The following is a 25,413-nucleotide window of genomic DNA, read 5'->3' on the forward strand; positions in this document are numbered from 1 at the left end:
CAGATATATGTCCCAAGTGACGACATAAAAACAAATGACTGTTAGAGTATGAAACTGAGCCCGGTATATGAATGCTACATTCGTAGTACAGAGTTGCAAATATCAATTAGGTGTAACAAGTACCTAAGGCTGTAGCTAGCTGAAGTACACAATTAGCACATGAATATCATATGTGCCAAGTGTCGGGTACCTAAAAAGTAGCTGGGATACCTAAATGGCATGTGCCTAGCACATCTTGTGCTGTAAGGGTAACAATAGGTGAAAAAATAAAAACATCACATTTGGATATTTGAGGAGCCAATCTACAACGATATTTTAGTTGATTCCCTTCCGATTTAACATATCCAAACTAATCAAAGATGGCGGCCAGGATGTTGCCACGCCTCTATCACGCATCACTCTACCCCCTTTTTACCCATTCCATAATTTGATCTTAATTCCTCAAACAATTCACTAATTAAAGTGTCTCCAGATTTTTTTAAACCTGAAACTGATTTTAAGTTGATCGTTAGCAGCGCACCCAATTATAGGCTCCTAGGCATTCTTATTTTCTGAGTCAGTGTTGTATTTAAAAATTTTTTTAATTGAAATATATTCAATTTTTAATAGACCTTCCACCTGCGCAAGACTGATAAAGCGATCTTCAACATAGGCTATACAGTATATTCTGGTTGATATTTGGTTAAAAAAAAAAAAAAAAAAAAAAAAATGACGGGTAAGCTCATTAGTCACTGACTAATGGCATTTTCATTCAATATTGTATTCACAAGCAGGCTCGTAAACAATATTTATGAATGAATTTCTCAAATTTTAACAACCTGTATCTCCGAAACTGTACGAACTAGTGAAGAAACAGACATTACTAACTTGTTGGTCCTAACAACTGTACCAAACTTCATGAAAATCTGAAACGGTATCAAATTTTCACATTTTCTAGATGATTTGATATGGAATGACCTACTTTGACATGTGAAAATAGCAGGAAAAGAGTCGATAAAATCTTGAGTATACGATGAATCTTGCCTCAGAGTAATTATCTGGTTAAATATTCACTCCGGTCGTTGTCAAAGGCCATTATTGATGTTTCTCCGTGATTGTATGAGTAGAAATTCAGTAGAGTCAAAATCTATGGGGTAACGTTTTCAGATCATACATAAGACTGAGCCTGTGCATCAAATCTCATTCACAAAGCTACTTTTTTAAAAGCGTGAAGTTTGTAATTCACAGCACTTCTTCAACACTGATACATACTAATGATCTGAATGACTGTTTGCTGAAGTATGAATAAGCACTAATTTCACCTTTTCTACCTCAAAGTAACTTTACAAGTCACAATTCTAATTTTTAATCAATTTGAAAATTTTCTGCCTTTGTATCTGTACCCAGCCGAAGGTGCATCTGGTTCTGATCTTACTGTAGGTCCTGCATGGAGCCACTTTCCAACAGGACAAGCGCGACCGTGTATGACAAGCAGCATTATACCTGGATAGACATGCTATTCCACTGCTACTTTTTCTTTTGTGCGTTCACCTGATTTCTTATCTATTCAACATGTCTGGTCCATCATTATACAAGGGTCGTTCAAGGTTGACCAGGATTTTCGTACGTAAATAATCGATGAATAGCCAGATTATAATGAAACTTGCGGGTGGCGTAATGTATTCCTTCTCGAGTAACTAACGCACGGAATGACGTATTTGGCGCATGCGCAGCAGTTACAGCGAACATGGCGGCAAGCAGTGTGTGTGTGGAGCAGCGGTGTGTAATCAAATTTCTTGTGACGGAGAAAGTAAAACTAGTTGAGATTTTCAGAAGATTGCACGCACAGTATGGTGAACAAACGATCTTACGGACAAGAGTGTATGAATGGTATGAACAGTTTCGCGAAGGACGGGAACTGGTGACAAATGAAGCGCATGGAGACATTCGATCGACTACAGTCACATCAGTGAATGTCGCAGGTGTTGAGCAAATGATTCTTGAGGACCGGCGAGTGAGTGCGGGATATTGCTACCGAGGTGAATATCACTGTCGGGAGTGTAGAGACAATCATTCACGACCACTTACACTTCCGCAAAATCTGTGCAAGATGGGTTCTCGCCAGCTGACATTTGATTAGAAGCGGAAAGACATGACGGTCTCTGAACAGCTTCTGAATCGGTTTGTAGCCGAAGTGATGAATTGTTGCAATCCACCATCACGTGTGATGATACATGGTTGAACAATTGAACGCCAGAGACCAAAAGAAGCAGCATGGAGTGGCGGCATAAAGATTCCCGCCGCCCAAGAAAAGCAAAACGCAGCCGTCCGCCGGAAAGATCATGGCAAGTGTCTTCTGGTACATGAAGGGTTTTATTCATGTGGGTATTCTGGACAGAGGGAACACAATTAATGCCCAGTATTACTCCACGTTGTTGAGTGATGCTGTACGAAAGTCCATTTGCAAGAAAAGACCTGAGATGTTGTCTGGAAATGTCATTCTTCTCCATGACAATGCCCGCCTTCACACGGCCAATGTGACAACAACTGTGGGCGAAATCCGCTGGGAAGTTCTGCCCCATCCTCCCTACAGTTCAGATTTAGCCCGCAGTGATTATCATTTGTTTGCACCCTTAAAGACCATCTGGGAGGGAAGAAGTTCACAACAGATAAAACATTGTGGAACGATGTCCTCCAGTGGGTACAACAACAAAGTTCTTTCTACGCCAAAGGAATTGGGGAGCTGCCACAACGATGGTAACGATGCCTCGACCCGCACGAATACTTTGGAAAGCTGACATAGTTTGGTGCTTCTTGTGTTATCTGTTTCCTCTGAAGAAATGAGTCCCGGTCAACCTTGAATGACCCTTGTACAATGCTTCGCACACCACAAATCTATCCCCAGCTACAGCTACAGCTTTGAGGCTTGTCATACTACTTAAAGGCAAAGTCTTATCTCCTCTATGCCTCGTCGCATCGTAGCCGTTATGGAGGCACACGGTGGATCTACCTGCTACTAACCCATGGATTTTCTGTTTGGCTATCGTGGACTGTCATATATCTCATTCCAGATAAATCTATGTAACCAACTTTTAATGTTTCTCTGATGCAAATCTAAACTTAAAATATCTGCAATGGGTTAGTCCGTAATCCTATATTAACCAATGTATTATCATCAAGTCTTTATTTACAGTATACATACAGTATTAATGCAAGATTACTACTCCCCCCAAAATGTGAACGTATATGAAATTTTAATATTGGTATCTATGCTCATGATGATTGTTGACGAATACACTTCGTTATCACTTTCTCTTCCGCTAAGTATAAGAGCTTAAAGATGTTCGCATCGACGTTATGACAGAATGTTCTAATTCAGCAAAGATCAATAACAGAAAAAGGTGATACCATAAATAATTTCTCGGAAAATAAATTTGAAGGATCATAATTTTATTCTTCGGAAATATAACACTAGTAAATATTATAAACTACATACTTTAAATTTAAAAGTAATCAGTTGAATCAAAGTTTATTAAAAATGACTCGGCACGAAAAATAAGTTTTGTAACATGAATTTTTACACTTAAAACATTCACGTACAATATGTGTCACTCTTACCACAGAAAAATGCATATCAAGAAATATAGTCGTGTTGATGTATGAACAGTCCTCCAATGACGAATTACTACCATGTAAAGCAGAAGACATCGCGCCTGTCGTTGAACGCCCATGACTTCATGTCCTTGAAAGTATTCAGCTGTTGCCATCTAGGTACTTATTTTTAAAAAATCAAATTCTTTTATCTACTCTTTTCTTCTACCATAAACATGTACTCACGAAATTTCTTTGCAGTCCACTCAACATTCTTCAACCGACTTTATAAAAGAAAAAAGGAGGCTCTCAATTCGACATGTTATATATATATATATATATATATATATATATATATATATATATATATATATATATGTCCACGCACAACTTCAACAGTTCCACTAATTTTGACGATTTTTGGACAGAACATATCTTCCCAATGGTCCCATTTTATTATAATGTAGTCTTTGGAGCTAGGCCATGAAAAATCTCAAGGAGTGTAATATAAGAAGTGTAATCCATTGACTTTAATATGCGTATGCTCACGCATACCTAACTTCGACATAGGAGCAACAATTTTGATCATTTTCTTGTTTAAAAGAAATCGTTTTGTGGTGGTTCTATACTAATCGTTTTGTGGTGGTTCTATACTATCTTCGTAAGGATATAACAATAGTTTTCGGAGCTAGACCATAAAATTCTTCAATGGATGACAGTGTTCATATCATAGTTGTTTACAATCATGCGTAATTTCGATATGGGTGCACAGATTTATTATTATTATTATAAAGAAATGAAATGAAATCTTTTAAGTTTCCCGTCCCACGGTTATGCCAGTTAGGCTAAAGGAGACGGTGATGATGAGAGATGAGTGAAATGAAGAAAGTGGGAGGAAAAGGGATAAACCCGAGAAAACTCACGAGCACGGTGTTTGTCCACCACAAAGTCCACACGGCGCGAGCTGGGATCGAACCAGGGACCCCAAGCACTGGAGGTTAACGCTCTAGCACTGAGCCACCGCGCCCCCTATTCTTATTAAGAGTACGCCTTTGTAGTGATTCCATATAAATTTCATTAGGATCTGATCTTTTGAGCTAGGCTACTTAATCTTCGGACCGAACAGCTGTAGAACATTTCGTTACTAGTAAGGAAACCGGCCACGGGAAATCAGTAGTAGAGTGCCTAGCTCTCGTACGCGGAATCACTTGCTTAATCCTGGCTCGTATCATGTGCAGGGGCGGATTAAGACTTTTGAGGCCCTGGAGCCGAATATTTCAAGAGGACCCTATGTTACAAATAATTCCAACGCATAAATTTTCTTTGCTGCCTTCCACGGCCTCATAAGCTTATCAAAACACCGAGAACTATGCTGTAATATTTTAATGTGCTCCAAGTTTATAATAATTAGTTTAATTACATTCATTATTACCAGCTAAATGCTAATACACTGCAGTGTAACACGTAAATGCCAAATGGTCAACAGTCATTGCAAAAAAAAAAAAAAAAAAAAGTAAAAGGAGAAAAATCACATACAAATACGCGTATGTAAAGCTGTAGAAGGCTACATTGTTAGAACAGATTTCTTCCTACATTTTTGCTCTACAAAGAATTCTATCATGTCATTAAACGACATTGAAATGACAGAGATATTTCAAAGGAATTGTCACTATAAGCTAATAATTTGGTTTGTCACAGAAGCCCATAATAGCTCACTCCCTCATCAAATAAGTATTGTGAGAACGCTGGTGAAAGAAGACTTAACTCTAGTGATACCGCGAGCGGGAAGAAAATAGCATGGGTACAAAGCCTATAATATAATAAGTTGATTGCTTTATTTTAGTATTAAAGAGGGATTTTTGAGGGACCCTTGAGCGTGGGCTTCGCCCTAATCCGCTCCTGACCATGTGGCTTTGTGGTGGACAGACATCGTGTGTGTGGGTTTTTCTCGGCGTCTGAAAGCATCTTTTCAGTAGTTTTTTAACTATCTTCGCCCTCCCCCTTTATCGTGGAGCCCTGGAGTTTTGCCCTTGATATAGGCCTCCTAGTAACTGTCTATAATTTGGCGTTGGTGATATTATTATAGCTGTTGCGTGATTTTTTTTTGTGTGTTGACGGGAAGGTCTTAGTAATGGGCGTTGAGGAGGCCCTGGCACCACTGATACCGTGACGGTGAAGGTGTATACAGAGAGAGAGGGAAATTGCTTGTTTTGTTGATCCCTTGAAAGTTTTGTTTATTTTGAGATTAAAAATAAATTGTACAGTTTGAAGAAGAGTTTCTACTCTTGTTCTATCATTGTGGCGACCATGACAGGACGTGCATAATATTTTTGAAGTTTCTGTTTACGCGAGTGAAGTAAATACTATACACACCATGGAACGTTTACAAAAGAACTGCTTTTACTAAAACGGTAAATAAACTTAAACAATTAATGGACGGTGATCCAGATAAGCAGGAGGTGCGTGTGTGTTTCTAGTACTGGAAGAGAGAGCTACAGAACTAATGGAGCTGAACTCCAAAATAATGGATCTTTTACTGGACGAAGAGCATGCTGATTTGGACAAAGAATTAGAGGTAGAAAATTACCGAAGCAGATTCCTTCGCGTCAGATTAACTGTCGGTAACATTTTAAACAGTACGGATAAAGAGGGATGTGTATGCACTGCAAATGTAAGGAAGTTTAACTTACCGAAATTAGAACTGCGGAAGTTTAGTGGTGAAATAAAAGACTGGTTAAATTTTTGGAGCGTTTCAAAAAATTGACCAGGATGAAGATAGCACCCGAGGACAAGTTTCAGTATTTGATTCAAGCGACTGTTGAAGATTTCCGGGCTACAGAAGTTGTTGAAATACCCTCCCCCCCACACACACTGCAGAAAACTATCCCAAAGCAGTAGAAAGCTTAAAAAACAGGTTTGGTAGAGACGAACTTCACGTAGAAGTCTATGTGAGAGGAGTGTTTAAACTAGTTATTTCTACTCATTAATCCAAAGGAGTAGTGTCGTTGTCTACGTTTTATGATAAACTTGAGTGCTACTTACGTGCTTTAGAAACGTTAAGTGTTACCACAGACAAGTGTGCTTCTGTTATTCCCTCTTGTAGAATCATGTTTTCCTGAGGAAATTTTGAAGGCGTGGAATCGTAGTTTTAACTTGAATGTAACGAAAGTTGGTGATGCTTACGAAAGAAAGACTTTCCAATCTAATCAATTTTCGTAAGTCGGAAGTTGAAGGTGAAGAGAGAATCAATCTTGCTATGGCTAGTTTTGGTCTGAAAACTGAGGAAAATAAATCTCGGAAAGTTAAGTTTTCAAAAGGATGAAGTGCCAACAGCTGCGGGGTTAGTGGCTACCCAGAAAATTGTAGACATAATTAATAAGTGCGTTTTTTGTGAGAAATCACACAGCAGTTCTGATTGTTTCAGCGCTCAGAAAATGAGTAAGTTAGACCGATTGAAAGTGTTGAAAGAAAAGGGGTACTGTTGCCTGTGTGTAAAACCAGGCCATATATCGAAAAAGTGCAAGGCTAGTTTGAGATGTGTTGTTTGCAGGAAGACGCATGTAACTTTAATGTGTGGGGAATTAAAAGCATCAACTGAGACATCTGATACATCAGGCAATCGTGATGTTGCAATGAAGAATTTTTCTCAGAATCAGAAAGTGTTTCTCCAGGCATTAAAAGTAAAACTTCTGTCTGATCAACGTGAAACATGCGTGCGTGTTTTGGTTGATACCGGATCACACAAGTTCTACATTTTAAAGGGTGTAGTAGAACAGATGGGGTACACTGCGCATAAAGAAGAGACAGTTGTTCATGCTGTTCGGGGGCTTAAACACAGAGCGTCAAAATTATAAGTGCTACAAGATACGTCTGGGTAATCTCAGTAAGACATTTACATGTAATTTTGACGTTTTGGATCAGACTATCATATGTGGGGATGTTGCTCCAGTCGGAAATGGCTCTTGAGTGACAGAATTGAAAAAGATCGTTTTGTCAGATTTCGGTAAAACAAATGAACCTATTGCCGTTCTTATTGGGGTTGATGTGGCAGGGAAGTTATTTACGGGTCAGTAAGTGGATTTAGCGTGCGGTCTCGTTGCAATTGAGACATTTTGGGGTTGGACATTGATGTGAAAAGTGCCTCGAGAGGAAACAGCTGATTCGAATGTAGCTTTGATGGTAACCTCGTTATTTGTGAAGGAGGCAGACTTGTCCGACCTTTGGAAATTAGATTCAATAGGTATCACGGACCCTCTCGAGAAGAAATCAAAAGCAGAACACGAGCTTTCCGTTAAACAGTGTTTTCTCGATTCTGTAAAATTTACAGAATGCGGACGATATGAAGTTCCTTTAACATGGAGCGATGGACGTCTGCCGCTTCCAACGAATTTCAAGGAGGCTGAAAAACGATTGAAGAGAGAAGCTCTGTATGAGGACTATGAAAAAGTTCTGCTTCAATGGCAGGCAAGTGGAATCATTGAAGAAGTTTCAACAGATGATTCCAGTACTTGTGGGCATTATCTTCCTCATAGACCTGCAATAAAAGACACTAGTGTTACTACCCGCATCCGCGCCGCATTTGATGCATCCTCCAGATTACCGATCTATCCTTCATTGAATTAGTGTCTCGATTGTGGTCCAAACCTGATTGAGTTGATTCCTGATGTTCTTTTAAGATTTCGGGAGAAAAGAATCGGAGTGACTGCCGATATACAAAAAGAGTTTCTCCAAATCAGTGTTAAAGCGGAAGACAGGGACTATGTACGGTTCCATTGGTGGGAGAATGAAGAGGACGGAAAACTGGTGTTTCGCCACGCCCGAATTGTTTTTGGGCTGAAGTGTAGTTCGTTTATTTTAGGGGTCGTCATAGAATACCATTTAAAAAGGGTTTTGGATATTGACAATGACTGGTCCCAACAAATGCTGAAAAGCTTCTAAGTCGATAATATAGTGGCAAGTGTTCGGGATAAAGACGGGCTGTAGAAGTTTGTATCGGAAGCGACAGATGTGATGGCACAAGGAGGCTTTAATCTGAGAGGATGGGAACATTCGTTTGAAGAACAGCCAAGCCCTGTTTTAGTTCTTGGTCTCTGTTGGAACAAACAGACAGATACTTTGCATTTCAGCTTGGCATGGTTGGAAGACGTTGAATTGGAAATTATCACGAAGAAGACAATACTATCTATCGCACATAAAGTTTTCGATCCGATTGGAATTACTGCCCGTTATGGTTTATCCCAAAATGATGTTACAGAAAACCTGGAAATTGGGAATAGGCTGGGATGATGAAGTCGGTGCTAGTTTGAAAGAAGAATTTTTGAGATGGTTCCAAGAATTAAAGGTCTTGCGTAATATTGGTATTCCTAGATGGATTGGAGTTACTGAAAATGTAGAAGACTACACGATCCATACCTTTTGCGACGCTAATCAAGACGCTTATACAGCGGTCACTTTTGAGGATAGAAAACAATGGAAACCCGTTGGTAAGGAAATCTCGAATTGCACCTTTAAAAAGCACCACCATACCAGGCTTGGAATTGCTTGCGGCCTTAATAGGAGCACGATTAGCTAAGTCGGTGTGTGAAGCTTTCTCCTGGAAGGATGTGGTTATTTTTTTGGAGTGATTCAACCACGGTTTTAGCCTGGATTCTAAGAGATGAGAACTGGTGTTTTCGTGAGAAATGGGGTACAAGAAATACAACTTTCTTTCCCGTCTTCCTGGGGGTGTCATGGGAGCAGAGAATCCGGCGGACCTTCCGTCAAGGGGCTGCAGGGCAAAGCACCTTGTAGGAGTGCAGTGGTGGGAGGGTCCTGCATGGTTGGCAAACCCGACTGAGTCTTGGCCTTGTTCAAACTACAATGACCAGACCAAAGACAACGAAACAATACAAAGCGAGATGCGAACTACTTGTCTAACCAACGTGGAACCTGTGGAAACAGATTGGTACTACAAGAAGTTTTCAAACAGGTTGTGCGGATGGTGGGTTGGATTCTTAGGTTCTTGAGTAACTGTAGGTCCCAACGCGATCGAAGGCAATTTGGAGAACTGGCAGGTAAAGAATTTTCCGATGCAGAAAAGAAGAAAAGGAAGATTGTGTTTTTGATCCAGACAGAATCTTTTATCAGCGTAGAGGATGGAAAACTGAAATGTTTAGGTTTTCAAAGACAACAAGAATGTCATACGAGTGAAGACAAAAATTGTTTACAGGAAAGGTGAAGAGGATTCCCGAAGCCCAATGGTGTTACTGTCAAAGCACAAAGTTGTGAAGCGACTGATCTACCATCATCATGTGAAACATCAGCACGGTATACAAATTTTATTGAATATACTCAGAGAGCGGTTTTGGATTTTAAGTGGCAGGAAAACAGTGAGAGCTGTGGTAAACGAGTGCGTCAGCTGCAAAAGACATGCTGCGGAAAATGGAAAACCAGTAATCGCGCCGCTTCCCGAAGATCGCGTTCGAGATGCAAAAGTGTTCGAAGTGGTAGAAGTGGACATGGCTGGCCCGCTTTTTCTAAAGGGTAGTCAGAAGGCCTGGGTGTGTGTTTTCACTCGTGCTGTGTACAGGGCAGTGCATTTTAAACTTGTAACGGCACTGTCGACGGATGCCTTTCTTTTAGCTCACCGTCGATTTGTTGCAAGACAAGGAAGGTGTTCCACGGTGTACAGTGATAATGGTACCAATTTTGTTGGGACTGCCAATGTACTCAAAGGATTGGACTGGAACGCAATTATCAAACAAAGTACAGCACGTCAAATCGGCTGGAAGTTCAATCCTCCAACTGCTGCTTGGTAGGGTGGTTGGTGGGAACGAATCATTAGGGTTTTGAAGGACTTGTTGAAATAAGTGTTGGGTCGAGCTTGCTTGTCGTACGAGGAACTAGCTACTGTCTTGTGTGATTGCGAATCAGTGATAAATTCAAGGCCTTTAACTTACGTTGAAGAAAATGAAGCAAATTTAGTTCCACTGAGTACCTCCATGTTCTTGCAAGATAATTGTAAGTGTGGAGTCCCGGATGTAGATGCAGTGGATCATGATAGCTTGAATAAACGAGTGAAGCGTAGACAAGCTTTACAGACTGAACTGAGGAACAGGTTCCGGAGTGAATATTTGGGCCAACTTGTCCAGAATGCGGAGAACAAGAAACATGGCCAGTCTGTGACAGCTGGGGACATTGTTCTAGTCGGGAGTAATAATTCGAAAGGTATTAATTGGCCATTAGCGCGAGTCGTTGAGGTGTTGCCAGGTAAAGATGGGGTTGTGAGATTAGTTAGGCTTCAGATTGCCCATGGTGAACTAATAAGGCCTGTGCAACGTTTGTATCCGTTAGAAGTAAGCAACCAGCAATTGTGGAGATCGGGTGGTTCATTCTGGAGCCGCTCCTCGCGAGAAACTGTTAGACTCTGAACTCTCATGATTAAAATCGAGAAGTGGTCGTAATATCAAAGTTCCAGAGAGACTTGATTTATAAAAGAAGAAAAAAAAAGGGATATTTTTGTAGTAGGGAATGTTGAGTTGTCCACCAACTCAAGGTGGGATGATGTTAAGTGATTTTATTGTGTTCACGGGAGGAAGGGTCTTAGTAATGGGCGTTGAGGAGGCCCTGGCACCACCGATACCGTGACGGTGAAGGCGTATACAGAGAGAGAGGGAAATTGCTTGTTTTGTTGATCCCTTGAAAGTTTTGTGTATTTTGAGATTAAAAATAAATTGTACAGTTTGAAGAAGAGATGTGTAGACGTTTTTACCCTTGTTCTATCAATAGCTATAGTCAGCAGCAATGTCTTGTTGAAAATGATCAGTTCGATAAATAAGTTGTAGTCTGGGCGGTTGGTGGCGCTGTTTGGTCCTACTAGATATGATATCCGAAATGATTAAATTTTCTGGATATACATGTTACCCCCTATCAATGTGAGAAAATTCGTATTTCTAGCTAGTCGGACCGTCTAACTTACCCTAACCGGTATAATCGTAGGACGTTAAACCGAAAATTTTCATTCCATTTGTGGCTAATTAGGAACATACCAAATATTTACGTCAGTGAATGAGGCAGAAAGAAACCACTAAAAGCGTAGTGTGAAGGGGTTGACATCTCCAGCTCAAATGGTTCTCCACGTAAGATTTAGTGTTTCTATACAGCGTATTAGTGCTGGTAACTGTGTTTAATCTGACGTTGCTTAGTTACTACTCAGTCATCCTGAAAATAACAATTTCGGTCTATGTAGTCGTCCGTGTAAAGTAAGCCTGCAGCGCGGCCGAAGTTGGCGCACGCTGATTTTTCCTTATTGTTGTTCGGTTGTGATACTTAATTCGTATATTTCTTTATATCTTCAATACACTGAGATTTTCAAGAAAAACTTAAATCACATACAGTTTAATCAGTTGAGTTGATTTTAACGTCCCGTTCAGCAGCGTGGCTATATGAGACGTGGACCTACTGATTAACGTGGAATCCGAACCACATGAGCACCCGCCGGAAATCGAACCCGGGCCTCCCATGCCAAAGGCGCGTACGCTAACCGCTTAGCCACGAAGGAGCTCTACACTAGGGTGGATCGAAAAAAAACTTTTTTTTAGTTTCCGAGTTGCTATACCGCGGAAAAGTTGTGGTTAGTGAAAAATAAAAATAAAAGTGTCTAAATCGGTTAATATCTTCCGATCGCGCAAAGCGTTTGAAAAATTTTAAAAAGCACGAAAAATTTAATGTTTTCGTACTTTTTATGGAAACAAAATACTCTCGTATTGTTAATGCTATAGTGATAAAACGTTACAACTAGTAGTGTTGTATGTTTTTAGGGAGTATCTTCCGATCGCGCACAGCGCACGAAATTAACAGAAATGCCTCTCTTTTGGTAATTCTCTTTAATAATTTTGAAACAAATTTTCAACGAAGATCAACAATGGGCACAGAAAAATCAGTATTATCATATGATAACTTGTCTGTTGCTAAGCACGCTGCAGACCAGTGCTACGTTCGTCGCTCAAAGCTTCCCAACGTGGCAACAAATAGGGCGGAAAGTTTTTGAAAATAAAGTTATTTACAAGCTGCCAGTCTTTGTTAACCACCCGTTGTGGTGGTGCGGAATCTGTGATGTCGCGGTGCTTGGAACATGAAAACAAGCCGGGTGAGGACATATAAGGCACTCAAAGTTATATTGCTTCATTCAAGTACAGTGAACACGGCACCATTATCTTGTATCCGTTGTTGTATCTCTTTGTCACTCTTCAGTGAGTCTGGATAAGTTTACGTAGTACGTTTGTCTCTGTGCTGTGTGAAGTGTATTCTGTTGATATTAGTCTTTGCCATAGGACGTTGTACCATCTGTTCATTTCGCTTAAGAAATGGATTCATCAACGTCAAAGAAAATAACAACACAGACCTTTGAGTGTCCTATTTTTGGCCGTCCGAGAGAATTTTTACCAAATAAACTTCCTACATACGAGGATGTGCTCCGATGCTCTTTTGAACAGAGATTCGAGTCAGCAAGAAAGCTCAACAACAAAAGTGAGTTTTTCAGCTGTTAACAATACAGTGTCACAAAAAGTGAAAGAAATTTTTGCCTCAATTGAGAAGAAGGCCTCAATACCTACAGTTTCGTATTATAGGATTGTCCAGCTTGTCAGTGCTTTCTATGATAAGTATTGGAAACTAAGGAAATCTTACAATCGAGACAAGTAGAAGCCAGCATTCAAGGAAAAACTTGACGACTTTAAAAGACAAGTAAGAAAACTCTTTGATGTTTCGGCCTGTAAGTATGAAATGAATGTGTTTTGTTCTTGTGGGAAGACCCCAGACCTATGTAAATGTCCAATTCAGATGAACTGTACGTGTGAGAAACCTAAAAGATTCCTGTCATTGAGCGAAAATTCTTATATCTTCAGAGGAAGCATGGTTTAGGAAAAATTGGTGCTTTGGATCGGAAGGAGACATCAAAGTTGAAACGTAGACTTGAAAGAAGAAGCTATACTTTAAATAGAGATAACCCTGATTGTTTACTTGAAGAAGAGCCAAGTTGTTCAGCCGAACTGTGTTCTGAAATTAAACCTGAATACAAACCTCTGAGAAAAAGGAATCTCCATCTCCAGGGCAGATGATAATTAAACTAGGAGCTACAGCATTAACCTGCGATCGATATGGAGTCAGTGACCGTGCAGGTTCTGCTATAGCATCCAGTGTGCTAGAAGACTTTGAAATAAAAACCAAAGCAGACACGTTTATGGTTATAGACAGGTGTAAAATTAGAAGGGAAAGGAGCAAAATTAGAAGTTACTTGCAAAACAAAAGTGAAAATGATTTAGATAAACTGCGTGGTCTTTATTTTGATGGAAGAAAGAATAAAACCTTGGTTATAGATAAGACTGAATCCAAACAATTTCGTCGTACTATTAAGGAGGACCATTACTCGCTCATCAAAGAACCTGGTTCTGTATACATTAGCCACATGTCGCCGAGCTCTGGATCTGCTAAAGACATTGCATCCAGCATTGTGTCTTGCCTTAATGAACAAGGAATTTCAGTGGAAGACTTGGATATCATCGGTTGTGATGGTACTAATACAAACACTGGCTGGAAAATGGTGTTGTTTGTCATCTTGAAAAATGAAATGAAATTTTTGAGTTTTACGTCCCACGGTTATGCCGGTTAGGCTAAAGGAGACGGTGATGATGAGTAATGAATGAAATGGTGGAATGAAGAAAGTGGAAGGAAACGGGAGAACCCCGAGAAAACCCACGCACACGGTGTTTGTCCACCACAAAGTTCACTTGGCGGGGGCTGGGATCGAACCCGGGACCCCTAGCACCAGAGGTAAACGCTCTACCACTGAGCCACTGCGGCCCTTTGTCATCTTGAGATCCATGTTGGGCGACCTCTGCAATGGGCTATTTGCCTACTCCATTTCAATGAATTACTTTTCCGTCATCTTTTTGAACATATGGATGGAGGAACAGTTGGCCCCACAACATTTCCTGGACCAATTGGAAAGAGTTGAGTTGATTTTAGTTTAGCGTCTCTTTCAGCATCGAGGCTATATGAGACGTGGACCTACTGATGAACGTGGAATCCGAACCACATGAGCTCCCGCCGGGAATCGAACCCGGGTCTCCCACGCCAAAGCCAATTGGAAAGAATCTAAGCGGGTGTGAGAAACTGCCAGTGATAGATTTTCAACCAATATATTGTGTAATTCCAGAAGTTGACAGAAATTCTTTGAGTAAAGATCAGAGATATATTTTAGATATATGTCAGGCGGTCAAAAGTGGCATATGTCCAAGTGATTTATCAATTCGTGATCTCGGATCACTTTCACATTCCAGATGGCTCACTTGTGCAAATAGAGTCCTCAGACTATACATAAGTGAATCAAATCCTTCAAATGAGTTAAAAACCATAGTGATTTTCATGCCAGTGTGGTTTGAAATTAAAAACAGCAATACCTTCATAAGTGGGCCCACTCATGTATACAGAACAATTGAAACATCTCGATACTTGCCTGACAATTTGAAGCAAGTTGTTTTCCCCGTCATTGAGAGGAACTCGTTCTTTGCCCGCCCCGAAAAACTTTTAATAGCCATGATTTTTGATGAGAGGAAGCACATTCGACAACTAGGGGCTTAGAAGAGTGTTGAAAGCCAGGCAGTCTGATGCGAAAGGAAAAAAGCATCAGAACCTTTCTTACTCCAAATGTAAATTTTGAAGCCTCAGATTACATTTATATGATTGACTGGAGTGAAGCAAAGTATTCTTCTCCACCTCTTCTTCGAAAAGTTTCAAACGACGACATCAACTCTTTCATTCAATGAGGTGAAATACCAGATTGGGATATCAAGAAGTTCCCCTGCCATACGCAAGCCGTCCGTGGAGCGATGTGTGAAGCTAGTTACAGAAGCTTCGCTCAAAGTATGCGGATCAAAATCAAGAGATGGCTACATCAGAGCAATGTTGCAATCCAGATCTTTGATGCCTGAGTTCAGAACAAAATCTGACTATAAAGTCACTTCAATTTTTTAAGTCTTTCAAAAAAGAAAAACAAATGTAAATATGTAAATATTGTAAATAGTACACACCTTTTATTGCTGGGTGGATGGGAAGGGTGTGGGTGAAACTCGAAGTGCAGTCACCTCCTCGTGGTGAGTTCTGGGTTGCTTTTATATATAAAAACAAGCGAAGAGCTGCACATTTGTGTTAGCTTTGGAACCTATATGTCATAACCTTGCAACTCTCACATTAAAACATTAAACATTATAAAACATATTAGAACGCGTTATTACATCAGCACTATAAAGCATTAAAAATATCGCAGTTTATAATTTTTGATTAAAAAAAAAAAATACGAACAACAGACATTTTTCTTAAATTTCATGTGCTTTACGCGAACGGAAGATATTCTCTAAAATCATAAAACAACTGTTTTTATTATTAAATAAGGCATGTTGTACCGTTTTATCACTATAGTGTAAAAAATACGAGAGTATTTTATTTTAATAAAGAGTAAAAGAAAATTAAGTTTTTCGTGTTTTTTAAAATTTTTCAGACGCTTTGCGCGATCGGAAGATATTAACCGATTTAGACACTTTTTTTTTTTATTTTTCAAGTCATCACTAACCACAACTTTTCCGCGGTATAGCAACTCGGAAACTAAAAAAAAAATTTTTTCCGATCCACTCTACTCTACACACATATACAGTTTAAGTTCAGGATAGTAGTATGATCATCATCAATATAAACTATACAAGTGACGAGTATGTCTTTACGTACAGTCCTAAATTTCTGTGACGTAGGTTAGTATTTTGTTAAATGTAACCGGAGAGCATTCTTGTTATTGAAATTTGTATTAACACTTCTTACATTGTTGTGTAAGTTCCGTTTCCAGCGTCGAAACTATGAAACCTAGATTCAAGTGAAACCCAAAGCATCGTAATGAACTCTAATCCTTTGATGTTACCCACAAGGAACCCACCTCGGAACCACATGCTACAAATGTACATAAGCTAGTCACTCGATAAGCGGGAAAGGCTACATTTACATTACCGGATTCTTGAATAGTGCCCATAGATTCTTATATGCTTTCTAAGTTCATATCTTTTATCAAAAAGTTTCTTACAAACGATACAAAAATACAAATGTTCCATGTAATATGATTTACCATCAGGTTTGCTATTTGTTTCATGCTGTAACGCCTTATTGCACATTGAAGCGGGCTCTTCCTTGTGCTCTTTTGAATGTGAGGGCTTTCTCTTGTGCTCTTTCGAATGTGAGGGCTTTTTCTTGCGCTCTTTTGAATGTGAAGGCTTTTTCTTATGCTCCTTCGTATGTGAGGGCTTTTTCTTGTGCTCTTTCGAATGTATCCTGAGATGAGATTTATTTTCAAATTGTATATGACATACTTCACATTCAAAGGGGATCAGAGGATGGACATTTTTATGCCGTACATATGCTCCTCTACTCAAGAACGTACGCCCACATATAGGACACATACACTGATTAACATTACCGTGACAGCTTAAAAAATGCTTACGAAGATTAGTCTTGTACCAAAATTTTTCATCACACATAACACACAAAAATTTCTTTTTGGTAGTATGATTTTCCAAATGCATGGCAAATTCAGATTCCGAACTAAAAGCTTTCCTACAGATAAAACAATCTATTAATGCCGGTGGTGTGTATGTTTTTGCATGTTCAATCAATTCACATACTGACCGGTACCGTTTTCCACATACTATGCATTCTAAATACGGAAACTTAAGATGGGAATGACCATGTAAGTGTCTTTTAAAAGCGACGTGGGAAGAGAACAATTCCCCACATACTGCACATGGCCAAAATTTAACCTGATTGCTACATTCAATATTAGAATCCTTGTGCTTACTTTGGTGACATTTTAAATGTAACTTTAATAAAGTTACAGAAGAAAATGACATACTACACTTAATGCACAAATAAACAGTTGAAGAATCTTTGCTCTCTCTTGTAGTTGCCACATTACACACATTCACTAAGTTAGCTTTATCTCCCCCTCCACTTACACACGTAAAATATGGCGTAATATCTTCTAGTTCTTTAAAATCACTAATCGATTTACTTCTCGCTTCATTTATGTCATCTTCAACGTAAACTATGTCTGGTTCTGTGAGATTTTTCCTCCTCTCATCTGCTGTAAGTCTCAAGCGAGCTTTATCTCCCACTCTATTTACACAAGTAAAATATGGCGTAGTATCATCTGGTTCTTTAATATCACTAATCGATTTACTTTTCTCTTCATTTATGTTATCTTCAACGCAAACTATGTCTGGTTCTGTGAGATTTTTCCTCTTTTCAACTGATGTAAGTCTGAAGTTAGCTTTATCTCCCACTCCACTTACACAAGTAAAATATGGCGTAATATCTTCTGGTTCTTTAATATCATTAATCGATTTACTTTTTTCTTCATTTATGTCCTCTTCAACGTAAACTATGTCTGGTTCTGTGAGATTTTTCTTCTTCTCATCTGATGTAAGTCTGAAGTTAGCTTTATCTCCCCCTCCACTTACACACGTAAAATATGGCGTAATATCTTCTAGTTCTTTAAAATCACTAATCGATTTCCTTCTCGCTTCATTTATGTCATCTTCAACGTAAACTATGTCTGGTTCTGTGAGATTTTTCCTCTTCTCATCTGCTGTAAGTCCCAAGTTAGCTTTATCTCCAACTCCACTTACACAAGTAAAATGTAGCGTAATATCTTCTACTTCTTTAGTATCACTAATCGATTTACTTTTCGCTTCATTTATGTCATCTTCAACGTAAACTATGTCTGGTTCTGTGAGATTTTTACTCTTCTCACCTGCTGTAAGTCTCAAGTTAAATTTATCTCCAACTCCACTTACACAAGTAAAATATAGCGTAATATCTTCTAGTTCTTTAATATCACTAATGGATTTACTTTTCTCTTCATTTATGTCATCTTCAACGTAAACTATGTCTGGTTCTGTGAGATTTTTACTCTTCTCAACTGATGTAAGTCTGAAATTAGCTTTATCTCCCACTCCACTTATACAAGTAACATGTGGCGTAATGTTTTCTGATAGTTTAAAATCTCTTATCGATTTACTTTGCTCTGGTTCTGTGAGATTTTTCTTCTTCTCATCTGATGTAAGTCTCAAGTTAGCTTTTTCTTCCACTCCACTTACACAAGTAAAATACGGCGTAATATCTTCTGGTTCTTTAATATCACTAATCGATTTACTTTTCTCTTCATTTATGTTATCTTCAATGTAAACTATGTCTGGTTCTGTGAGCTTTTTCCTCTTCTCAACTGATGTAAGTCTCAAGTTAGCTTTATCTCCCACTCCACTTACACAAGTAAAATATGGCGTAATATCTTCTGGTTCTATAATATCACTAATCGATTTAGTTTTCTCTTCATTTATGTTATCTTCAACGCAAACAATATCTGGTTCTGTGAGATTTTTCCTCTTCTCAACTGATGTAAGTCTTAAGTTAGCTTTATTCCCCACTCCACTTACACAAGTAAAATATGGCGTTATTTCTTCTGGTTCTTTAATATCACTAATGGATTTACTTTTCTCTTCGTTTATGTCATCTTCAACGTAAACTATGTCTGGTTCTGTGAGATGTTTACTCTTCTCATCTGCTGTAAGTCTCAAGTTAGCTTTATCTTCTACTCTACTTACACTACTGGAACATGGCTTAGTATCTTCTGATTTTTTAATATCACTTACTGATTTACTTTTCTCTTCCTTTATGACATCTTTAACGGAAATGATGTCTGGTTCTCTGATATTTTTCCTTTTCTCATTTTTTGCAAGTCTGAAATTAGAAAGAGTTATTTCAGGTATAATATGAACATTTATGTTTAATCGGAATTTTAACAATATACCTTCTATAAAAGATTAAGTAAACATCAATTTTAATATTTATGGGTATGTTATACCAGTATTGAGCAATTCCACCTTTAGGTATCAAATAAACATATATATAGATTAAAAAGTGAATATTAAACACTTCGTTTAAATAACTAATTATTATTCGTTAGTTACTCTACATAAAAGTTTCTGATTATTTAATCAGTAAATACTTACTTTCTCTAAAGTATTCTAAAAGGATATGTAATACAATACCTTTAAGTTTCAAAAAGGGAACACTGGAACAACTCAAAAAATAACCATCTTTGGTTATGAGCTAACAGTATTTATTCAAATAACAGCTGTCAATACAGAATTTATTTGAACTATGCAGGGAACGACGCTGCGTATTGTTCAGTGGGACACAGAATGAACAAAATTACTAGAATTCCGGTGTGGTGTGATGGTTCGTTGTCACATAGTGAGCAATCTGCCTGACATACTTTGGTCTTTCTCAAGTTTACCTAGTCATTGCGGACGTGATCGTGAAGTAGAAATGTGGCCTCAAGTAGGGCACATTTCGTGAGAAGAGGACCATCGAACATTGAAAGTGGATCTTGGAAATCTCCATACTTCGGCAGAAACCATTACATGGCAATTCTGCAGCGCTATGCCGTCATGAATGAAGAGGAATGCTATTCTGTGATAAGCGGCCGGCTACAAAGCATACACTTATTCTGATATTGCTAAGCATCTTGCAATGATGAAATAACTACCTCTTGGGCATCGGCGCAAATCTGTCTTCAACATTGGGGGGACGGTTCCCATATATATATATATATATATATATATATATATATATATATATATAAGCAATGTTCAAAATATTTATGAAGTTTAAAAACAATGCTGTGAAGGATGAATTGTCTTCAGTGGCGTATTTAGGAGGCTATCGGGCTCAAGCTCCACCCGAAATAAATGTGTTAGTTTTTCGCATTCCACGTACAGCAATAATCCTTCTTACTATTTCTAAGAATGTCATTGACTTTCCATTTTCTTTTTCTCTTTGTTCAGAAATAATACTGTATTTGTCAAATTTTATTCCATGTAAGAACTGCTTCCTTTTGTTCTCTCTTTTGTCCTTTCTACTTTTCTGTTTGTTTTTCTTGACGTTACTTTCTTTCATTTCATCTATCATACTTTATCGACCGTTGTCAGTTGTGATTCAACTCGGCCGTCATCAGTAACACCAAAGCTAAGAGGAGTTGATAAGTGAAACTGGTGTTCCACACCAACTTCCGCGGATATCAAGATGACAGGACTTTAGTTATTATAACAAAGGAAAAATTATCGTTTAGTTATTTTTAAAACAAGGAAATGTTTGAATTAAAGAAAATCAAAACGGGGGAATAATTAGCCCGGGAAATTAGGAAGGCCAAGGGGATGCTTCCTTTTTCTTGTATGAATAGAATAAAGGGTTAGATTCACTCCTAAATTTTTGTATCATATCATATAGGATTTATTGATCTGCAATTCTTGCCATTATAACTTCAATTTATACATAAATTAAAATATATTTAATTCTCAAACTCAGGTGGACAATTGCCCACTTCCTTCCGTGTGCTGGGTATAGCCCCTCGAAACAAAATCGTAAATACGCCATTGGTTGTCTTCACCATTGGGAAGTGGGCAGATTTGAGGCTTATTCTAGGGAAGGGAGATGAAACTCATATTACGGTAGATGAATCTAATCAACTGTTGTAGAGTATATTATATATTAGGCGATGTAGATGAAGTAGTAGTACATATCAGTATTACATATTACTGCCATGAACACATTCTGAAATCTGAATACATGCATAATTGGTATGTTTCTAATTAGGCATCCAGAAAGATCCACGTTAAAATTGTTTCATAATAATATAAATAATGACTTCCCCAAAACTATGAAGAAAAAATATCAATTATGTATGACGCAGCAATACTCTTCGAGCAAAATGATGATAGTAACATTACAGGAATCGTTACAGAAATATGACGCATGTCATATACTCATTAGTTAACAGATGTAACCTCAAGATTACGGAGAAAAACATTCCAGCAATTGAATTCCTTTCTTTGCTTACGAAGTATCTCCTCTCAAAAGAAAAGTTGAGACACGCGGAAGTACGTAGGAACAAACCATGGTTCAAACTAGCAGAGAAGAGAAAACAGGCAAAATTACGTTGGCTACAAAATCCAAATGAAATAGCTACACAAAATTTAGTAGACATCAGGCGGGAAGCTTCCAAAACTTTTAGAACAAAGAAACGCGATTTTTTAAAAGCTAAAATTTAGGAACTTGAAGTTAATAGTAAAAATAAAAACATTCGGGACATGTATAAAGGGATCGACGAAATTAAGAAAGGCTATCAACCTCGTGCTTATATTAAAGAAAGCTAATGGAACAGTTCTCACTGATACAGATAACATTTTAAATAGATGGAAAGATTTCTTTGACGATTTGCTGAACACGCAGCAAAAACTAATGTGCATGGGGAAAGGGAGAACCGCAGAACCGTATATTCCAGAACCCAACCAAATAGAAGTAGAAATCGCTATAAAGAAATTAAAGAAAAACAAATCTCCGGGTGTAAACGAAATTCCGGCTGAGTTAATTTTAGTTGGAGGCAAAAAATTGTAGAACAAGATACACAAACTCATTCTCCTTATCTACAACAAGGAAGAATTACCACAAGAGTGGAAAGAATCAATCATTGTTCCAATCCACAAGAAAGGCGAAAAAACTGACTGTAATAATTATCGAGGCATCTCTCTTCCGTCAACATCCTATAAAATCCTTTCAAACATTCTATTAGCAAGATTGATCCCATACGCAGATGAAATTATTGGAGATCATCAGTGTGGATTTAGATGAAATCGATCAACTATCGACCAAATATTTACCATTCACCAAATGCTCGAAAAGAAGTGGGAATAAAATGTCCCGGTACATCAGCTATTTATTTATTTTAGAAAGGCTTACGACTCGGTTAGGAGAGAAACATTGTACAACATTCTTTCAGAACTTGGAATACCGAAAAAGCTAATTAGATCAATTAAGGCATGTTTAAATGAATCCCAAAGTAAACTCCGGGTAGGAAAACTTTTGTCCACGAGCTTTCACGTCGAGAATGGCTTGAAACAAGGAGATGCGTGGTCGCCATTATTATTCAACTTTGCCCTGGAATACGCTATAAGGAAAATTAAAGATAGCAACCAGGACCTAGAGCTGAACGGTATTCATCAGGTTATGCGTACGCTGATGATGTAAATTTAATAGGGGATGATAGAACAACAACAGAAAGAAATGCAGAGGTCCTATTAAACGATTGCAGGGACAAGGGATTAGAAGTAAATGCAGAGAAAACTAAATACATGGAAGTGCGTCGGGACCGTAATACGGCAAATTATGAATGCGTTAAAATATTAAATAATACTTTTGATAAAATGGGTACTTTCAAATATCTAGGATCAATATTAACAGACGAAGCTCATATTCACGAAGAAATTAAATGTCGACTAAAAACAGGGAATTCGTGTTATTATTCAGTTCAAAATCTCTTGTCGTCGCGAATTCTGTCGAGGAATTTGAAGCTTAAAATATATAAAACGATAATCATACCTGTTGTTCTGTATGGTTTCGAAACATGGTCGCTTACTCTGAGGGAAGAACAAAGACTGAAAGTATTTGAGAACAAGATGCTCAGACGAATATTTGGACCCAAGAGGAACGGGAATGGGGAATGGCGGAAACTTCATAACGAGGAACTAGGTAAACTATACGGCTTACCAAACATTGTTAAGGTCATCAAGTCTAGGAGGCTTAGGTGGGCAGGACATATAGCCAGGATGGAAGAAAGTAGGAATGCTTTCCAAGTGTTAGCGGTAAGACCAATCGGAAAACGACCATTAGGAAGACCTAGGCGCAGATGGGAGGACAATATTAAGATGGATCTCGCAAAAATAGGAATGCAAAGTAGAAACTGGATCCAGTTGGCTAAGGATAGAAGTCAGTGGAGAGCTTTTGTGAACGTGGCATTGAACCTCCGTGTTCCATAGGCTATAGAGTTAGTTAGCTTACGAAGCAGGAGTAGATGCCTAGGCTGATACTACAAATAGATGATATGCGTATTTACTGAAAAGATGGGTTCTACTGACACTGGATAGTCTGTATATTCTTCGTGTGCTAGGGCCTACGGGAGAGGAGGAGATAAGATTTCATATCAGGTTACGTCGCGCACAGTCGCACTTTTATCATCACTTTTATCTGCAAAAAGCACTTTTCAAATCGGATTATTGGGAGAGCCTCCAGTTCCAATGTTGGGGGGGGGGGTGACATGTATCCTCATTTCCCCGGAATTTGTGCCCGTACCTACAGCTGAGACAACTTTCCAGCATGAGGAGTGGGTATATCCTCCTCTGGCATTTATTGCAATTTGTGCCCAAGTAGCGGAAGTGGAATTAATACATATTTTTGTGACTACTAAACGCACTACAGCACGAAGTTCAGTTTGAAATACTACAGAATACGATTGTTTTTTAAAAATGGAAAAGCCAAGAGAAATCAGTTTCATCTTACATTCCTATGTAGCAGTCGGACACAAATCATCACACTTATTCCAAAAAGTACTTTTAAGTCAGATTATTGGGGGGACATGTCCCCCTCGACCCCCCGGGATTTGCGCCAGTGCTTGGGTGACGTAATGTTCTTTGCGATTTGTCTGCCACCTGACTGTGATTTGAGAGACACGGAAGTGACCTTCTCTTAACTTAAATAAGTAATCGCTATGAATCTGAAATATGCAGTATTATTCAGTTCGAATGTTGTAATTTTCCATCTATGTATACCTAAATCGCTACTAATAAATCTTACTTATCACAGGTAAGAATGAAATATCTAATATTTTTCATCTTTGTGTATGCGTACGTAAAGGAAAACACTTATCTACATTTCCTCCATCCCAGATAAGTCAGCGTCAGTATTTTAATCTGAATCGTTGTTCTACACCACCCAGACTGATAACAATCTTCTCTGTAATTTAATCCATGATGTCTTCTGCTTCCAAATACCGAGTATCAATTTGCTTCACATAATTACAGACTGACATCCATTCGTTCTTCCTGATTTGTTAAACCTAATTTCACACAGCTTTTCGACATCATTAATTTTGAAAGTTGTGTTTCGTGACGATCCATCCTTTCACCAAAGATCAATTTTTTTCAATCGGGTTTAGTTTCGGGTGGTAATGGGGTAAATGAAGCACAGCGTGTCTATTACGTTTGAAAATTTCGTCAACTGCAAACTTATTGAATTTAGACTTACGCGATTGCATTAAACAGGAGTATTTCCTAATAAAAGTTACTAAAGTTAAACTAATTTATTAAAAAGGGGATAAAATGGATATCGGTAACTATAGACCGATTTCTCTTATTAAAACATTTGCGAAAATATTAGAATTAGCAATGAACAAACAGGTTACATTATATTTACAAAGTACTGGAACAATTTCAAAATATCAACATAGATCTATTCAAGGAAAATCAACGGAAACCGCTATTTACCAACATTTGAATTATGTAAGCGAACTACTAGATAAAAGAAATAAGTTCATAGGGTTGTTTTTAGACCCTACTAAAGCGTCTGACTTAGTGCCTCATAGAGAACTTTTATATAAAATAGAGAAATGTGGAATAAGAGGAGTAATAAGAAACTAGTTTCATTCAAATTTGACAGATAGAATGCAGGTGGTGGAAATAACTAGAGTAGATGAGAAAAATTGAAAAGTAACTACTTTCACATCTAAAATTAATAAAATAAAATGTGGTGTACCACAAGAATCAATTCTTGGGCCACTACTGTTTTTGATATAAACTATCTCCCGGATAATTTAAACTTTGCAAAAGCCACATTCTTCGCATATGACACAAGTGTGGCAATAACAGCCGAAACCAA

At 38.3% G+C, this 25,413-nt stretch overlaps 3 protein-coding genes across 3 annotated transcripts in view; 2 read left to right on the forward strand and 1 right to left on the reverse strand.

Annotated features, from left to right (window-relative positions):
- Nucleotides 1–3,408: 3,408 nt before the first annotated feature.
- The window catches only part of LOC145668053 (uncharacterized), a 73,107-nt gene continuing 51,102 nt past the window's right edge, over nucleotides 3,409–25,413 (reverse strand). Inside the window, exon 3 of the mRNA XM_081735538.1 lies at nucleotides 3,409–19,383. Within this exon, the coding sequence (XP_081591664.1) occupies nucleotides 16,599–19,383 (2,785 nt within the window). The 3' untranslated portion in view covers nucleotides 3,409–16,598. The remainder of the gene's footprint in view (nucleotides 19,384–25,413) is intronic.
- LOC145667529 (uncharacterized) lies at nucleotides 7,747–8,193 on the forward strand. Its single transcript, XM_081735002.1, has one exon. The coding sequence runs from the start codon at nucleotides 7,747–7,749 to the stop codon at nucleotides 8,191–8,193; it is 447 nt and encodes a 148-aa protein (XP_081591128.1).
- On the forward strand, nucleotides 9,807–10,367 carry LOC145667530 (uncharacterized). Its single transcript, XM_081735003.1, has one exon. The coding sequence runs from the start codon at nucleotides 9,807–9,809 to the stop codon at nucleotides 10,365–10,367; it is 561 nt and encodes a 186-aa protein (XP_081591129.1).

The sequence above is a fragment of the Thermobia domestica genome, chromosome 13, assembly GCF_964235325.1.
Source record: "Thermobia domestica chromosome 13, izTheDome1.hap1.1, whole genome shotgun sequence".
Lineage (NCBI taxonomy): Eukaryota > Metazoa > Arthropoda > Insecta > Zygentoma > Lepismatidae > Thermobia > Thermobia domestica.

Excerpts from the sequence above, each read along its gene's own strand:
- LOC145667529 (XM_081735002.1), top strand. The coding sequence starts at position 7,747 with ATGGTAACCTCGTTATTTGTGAAGGAGGCAGACTTGTCCGACCTTTGG.
- LOC145667530 (XM_081735003.1), top strand. The coding sequence starts at position 9,807 with ATGGTGTTACTGTCAAAGCACAAAGTTGTGAAGCGACTGATCTACCAT.